Consider the following 5,537-nt stretch of genomic DNA (forward strand, 5'->3'; position numbering starts at 1 on the left):
TGTTACGCTTAATTTAACATAAACTCTACCTTTTTCAGATTTAAAATCAACACTTTTCTCATGTTCACATACTCAAGAAGAAAGGTTACAAACCTCCATACATACTTCCACTGTGTTGTCATGCAACACTGAGATTGCTTTGACCAGGGCAGTACCTTTGTGCCCAGAGGGATAGGATGAACACTCAGACTTACATGCTACTTCTAGCGATGCGTTCCGGCTTACGGCCTCCCCCAGATAGTTTCGGGCCAGACACACGTAGCTGCCATCGTCGGGCTTGCTTCGTCGTCCGTGGATGATACGCAGGAAGAAGAGGGACCCGCTGGGCAGCAGCATGCGGTGGGAGCGGGGGTTGTCGCGGTCCGTCTCGACGCGCTCCCCGTCTTTGAACCATTCCACCGTTGGGGTCGGACGGCCCTCGGCCTTACAGTTGAGAGTGGCCGGTTCCCCTTTGGACACAATGAGGTCAGAGGGGTGCTCCACTATGCGGGGAAGGAAGTCTTCCTGGCGAAGACGAGACCCTGGAGAGGGAACGACAGCAAAAGTCCAAATACATAGACATAGATAAGGCATTGTAATTTTACTGCAGCAGCAACATCAGTATATTTGGGAAAAATGCAGTTAACTATCTAGTAAGCATGTCAAAACAGAGTGCAAACAAAGTGCAGTGCGATAACACGGCAACCAAAATGTATTACCAGACTAAAAACTGCACCTGAGAGGGCGTTGTTGATTGCTGATTTATATTAAGAGAAAACACAGAAATGTCTGCAAATAAGGACGACTTGTATTTCCCCTACAAACATTTGTAAATGTGGTTGGTGAACTAAAACTAAGTATGGTTTCATTGCAGCCTGTGAAAGGAAAGTTGATTAGTGTCGGGTTGATATTGGCTGCGCTACTTGCAGTGCTGCTACACTCAGGCTCCCATGTTTACTTTCACAGACAGGAGCTGAGGAGTCATTACATCTCATTAGCTTTTTCATTAACACTTTCAATCAAACACTGACATCATCAAACATGTTGTCTCAGCGGGTGTAGAACAGTGACTGCTACACTGGATTTTTATCGCTTTGTAATGAAATAGTGTGGATACGCAAAGTTTACAATTCCCCCTTAAAGGTTACATTATTATATTAACATGAATAATATTACGTGTTTGATAGTCAATCTTCAGCAAATGTCAGAATGATCCTGACAATGCTGATAAGAATAACATGGTAATTTGTGTAACAGTGACCCAGTTAGCAACCCTTACACTGCAATGTTCCTTCCATTTATTTGGCCATGTGAACACCTTCAGAGCTGTTCTTAAATTCTACCTCGAAATGTCAGAGGAATGACTAAAATGTAGTGGCACTGTGTTTGTTTACAGACACGACAGCGTCACAACTCTCATCTGTTTCATGGTGTAAGACCACATTATAATATCTGTGTTAAAAGGTCTTGATTTTTTTCCGTTGTGTGCACGCAAACAAACGTAGCAAAGTGATTTTCGAGTCGCTAAAGCAGACTTTTTGGACGGCCATGAGGCAAAGAAATAAATGAGGTATAAATAAATTTAAATTACGTTTCACGGTCTCTTGTCTTTTTTGCCTTTGATGGTGACAAATCATACAAATTGCGAGAGCAACCGTGATGATTGGCTGCTACACAGCAACAGAAATAAAGCCGCAAATATGAGTAAAATTGATGTGACGGTCTATAATGTTAAGTGGTTCGTTGACAGAAAGCATTCCATTAGCTGTCGCCAACACACAAACCGTGTTGATACATTATGTTTTTAACATGCCTTTTAAAAACCTACGTATGTGTGTGTCTCTCCGGGTAAGTAACATTTGTGTGGATCCACAAGGACGCACAAACACACAGTCCGTGGGATACTGACTTCTCCTAATTGGTTGTCCCATTACCCCGTCTTCACTGTGGCTAATGTACGGTTTGACTTGTGCTGTCAGACAGCAGAATAGAAATTAGATCATTTAAATTGTGGGTATCTCGGTGGCTCAGTGGTTGGTACTGTCATCTAACAGCAAGAAGGTCCTGCGAGGTCCTGTCAGACTGTTTGCCCTGTGATGGACTGGCAACCCAACCAGGGGGTTTGCCTGCTTTCTGCCCAATGCATGCTCCAGCACCCCATGACCCTGAATATGAATAAGTAGGGACAGAAAATGAATAGATGGATTTTCTTTTCTATGTTACTCCTTGGAATAAATGATGGATTTTTAATAGCTGAATAGTCTTGTATTCATAGCGTTTGAGGTTTTAAATTCAATCATGTCTTAAAGTAAAGTTTCTTGGTATGGTTACAGTCAGAAAATGTCCAAAATGTGGCTTATCTTTTAGCCTAGGACTGCCTAAAGCTGTTAAGCCTCAAGCTCCGTGTGCACCCAGGTCTTTTTTTTCCTCTGCCAGTGGGTCTGTTTATGGGGATCTGTCCATGGTGCTGAAGCTGAAACCCAAGGTCTGGCAGAAAAAAGCTTGTCAGGGACGTGTAAGGGCTTGTAAGCAGGGACGACTCTAATAAAAGTCACTTTGAGGTGACATCTGTCCACCAGTCGAGTTCAGAGGAACTCAATTTCAGTTTATAGCCAAAAGATTAATTTGATTGTCGAGTGCAGAGCACATGTCTTTCCGGGTCCTTTATCAGTGGGAAATTAAGTTTGACATGTCACAAACAAAAAAGTCAGTCCAAGCTCAGCAAAGTCAAAATCAGCAAATCTTATAAAAGCCTTATATAGATAGATATATGGGCACACAGATCTGTGCAATATAAATTATATTGTGCACACTCTCAGCATTATCCTCTCTAATAGATCACAGATTTCATATTGCCACAGGCATAGTCAGTCAGACACCAACAATTGGGAGTACTTGTGCTTCCTTCTCACAGATGGTTGATTTTTAACTACTACATCGGAAAGGCTGAAATGTACACCTACCTGTTTATTGCAAATATATGCAGATTACATTACAAGCTGCAGTAGCCCTGCAATTAATCCTTTTTCCGGAGAAGCTTGTAATGTTTGTGTTAAGACTGTGTCAGTTAAACTTATTTAAATGTGTGTAAACTGGGGTATTATTATTTAACTCCTTTCAGATATAATACAAATCAAAGCCTCCAAACCGAAAGAGTACAATCAACACGTCCCTAAAATGTTGTCAACAAAAAGTGACCAGCTTCACAAAGATACTGTAGGAAGAACTGCAGAGCCATTGCAGTGCTTTGGCTTTACAATGCACAGATGGTGCTGTTTTAAATAAACTGGCAACATAGCAATTCCAGTGTCCTGGAACCACCCAAACCCACACCTGCAATTCATTTACTCCACTGACACAGATTTACGTTATATGGGCAACAGGGGACCAAAAACTAGGCTACAAAACACTTTGTGAAAACACTTCCTGTCAAGATGCTTAGATATGCCTATTAGGCGGAGCTATAGCGGAACATATATGCACAGTCAGTCCATGTAGTGTAGACATAAACAGTCATGGGGTGAATTTCAACAATATACAGTGTGAGTAAGCATCTTCTCTATGGCACATTAGCCATTTCAGCTATAGGACAGTCAGCTCCATCATCTGCCTGAGCAACCTTTCGCATTGTAGGTCACACAGAATATGACCCACGGTAAGCCCACCACAGCAAACTGTGAGCACAGTATGATCAGCGATGCGTTTGCACCACTTTTGAAGGAGTATACGAGGCAAGCCGCAGATGAGATCCAGGGAGATTAAATTGATTCAAACAAAATGAATTAGCGTCCTTTTTCTTCGACAATACAAAAAGTTGAATGAGCTTTGGGTTTAAAAATCTAATTTCAAATCACAATACTTGCGATAATACACGACATTCTTTTAAGCTACCAACGAGTAACAAATGTGTTCAGTTAGGGCAGCCCTTATGAATAAATGAGCAACTTTCGTCTGCATGAGCCATACAGTTGACCTGGCACAAAACCGTAATCAACACTGAAGGAACCAACTATGATATGGCGCATTGGCATGGCGCGTTCATGATTTGAAACACGGATTTAACAGGAACAACACATTCACTGTATAGAACATGTGGGATCCCATACTCGGTATCTTCTTCACGCACTTGCACCGACAAGAACATGGATGGAATAATACGCTTCAGGTCGCAGAGTGTCTTCCTGGAGATGAACGTGAGAGAAGACATCATAATAGACGTAAACATAAACTTACCGTCGGTTTGGGTGCACAGAAGTCCACAGAGAAATAAATACTGTAGAGGACCCATCCTGGCATATTGGCCCCGTAAAGCTATCGGCGCATGAATTCCTCCTCAAGCAAAAATAAACAAGTCAATGAATCAATCAACGCCGTTTCCACTTGTGCGACGTTGAGACGAATAACTGCTTAAAGTTCGTGAACTCAAAGAACCAAATCGGTTATTTCAGCCACTGAAAATAAACCATTCACACGTCCATCCTCCCTCGCGGAGAGCGCGCCAGTGAGCGGGGGTCTGTAGACTTGCCGACACGTTGGGAATTTCTGCAGTCGCCAATCGCAATCATCACCGACGCCCAAAGACACTACGGTGACTGACGGTTCCCCCGTCCGACCGCATTCTTCTGATACTTTTTTTTTTCTACCGGGTCCGACCGCGGGGTAACGCATCCATCCCCACGCGGGACAAGTTGAGGGATGAAAGGTGGAGACGGGCTTTCAGTCAGAGGTGAGTGGCTGCACGGTGCAGCACAGCAGCAGCAGCAGCCCCTCCTCTCCACTCCGCTGCCCTGGGAGAAACTAACCGGCAAATATAACACACACAATAGATCTGAACACCAAAAACTCAGCGGCACTTTGCATTCTGGACAATTAGATGTTGATAATGATGCTCATTAGTGTGTCCCACCCCCCCCCCCCCACCCTTTTTTTTCTGGGAGGCAATTTAGCAGAAACAGCTCAGAGATTCACTACACACATGCAGCATGATCAATATGTATTCAAATGAACGTATGCTACTCTGGCCATTTTGTTTTATTCTTTCTTGGACAGATTAGATGTCCATTACCTTTGGTGGGTTTATTGCAATAATTATTTTATTGTATTTAATTGTCTTGCTCTCCAAATAACTAATTAAATGTCCTTTACTTATACTAAATTGGTTCTGTGATTTGTTTCTTTTAATCTGCTCCTTTCATATTATCATGCAGCATCAGGACACATGTTCTGTGCACACATACAGTCTACCAGCTTTACTTTTACACACTTATTAAATCAGGACCATCTAACAAAAAATAAATCATGCCCAAGCTAATGCTCTGGTATGCATTACAACCGTAACACAGTTTTGTCACTGGAACCTTTTTGTTTGTCCAACAAACAAACATCGCACCAAATCTATGCATTATTTTTGTGCACCACCATCCTGTCAAACACAATGTGTCAAGTCAAATATTCTAACCCCCCCCCCCCCCCAGTTTTACCAGGTGGCATTTTATTCCATGTTCATGGTTGAAAAAGCTTTCACAAAAAAAGATATATATATCTGGAAAGAAATGTCA

At 42.4% G+C, this 5,537-nt stretch overlaps 1 protein-coding gene across 1 annotated transcript in view; it reads right to left on the reverse strand.

The window, feature by feature from the left end:
• LOC142960030 (roundabout homolog 2-like) overlaps positions 1-4,267 on the reverse strand; it is a 72,642-nt gene extending 68,375 nt beyond the window's left edge. The window contains exons 1-2 of the mRNA XM_076101609.1: positions 4,213-4,267; positions 195-521 (exon numbers count right to left, since the gene is read on the reverse strand). Coding sequence (XP_075957724.1) covers positions 195-521; positions 4,213-4,267 — 382 coding nt within the window. The remainder of the gene's footprint in view (positions 1-194; positions 522-4,212) is intronic.
• Positions 4,268-5,537: the final 1,270 nt, after the last annotated feature.

The sequence above is a fragment of the Anarhichas minor genome, unplaced genomic scaffold (genome assembly GCF_050575085.1).
Source record: "Anarhichas minor isolate MPS153535 unplaced genomic scaffold, ASM5057508v1 ptg000027l, whole genome shotgun sequence".
Taxonomy (NCBI): Eukaryota; Metazoa; Chordata; class Actinopteri; order Perciformes; family Anarhichadidae; genus Anarhichas; species Anarhichas minor.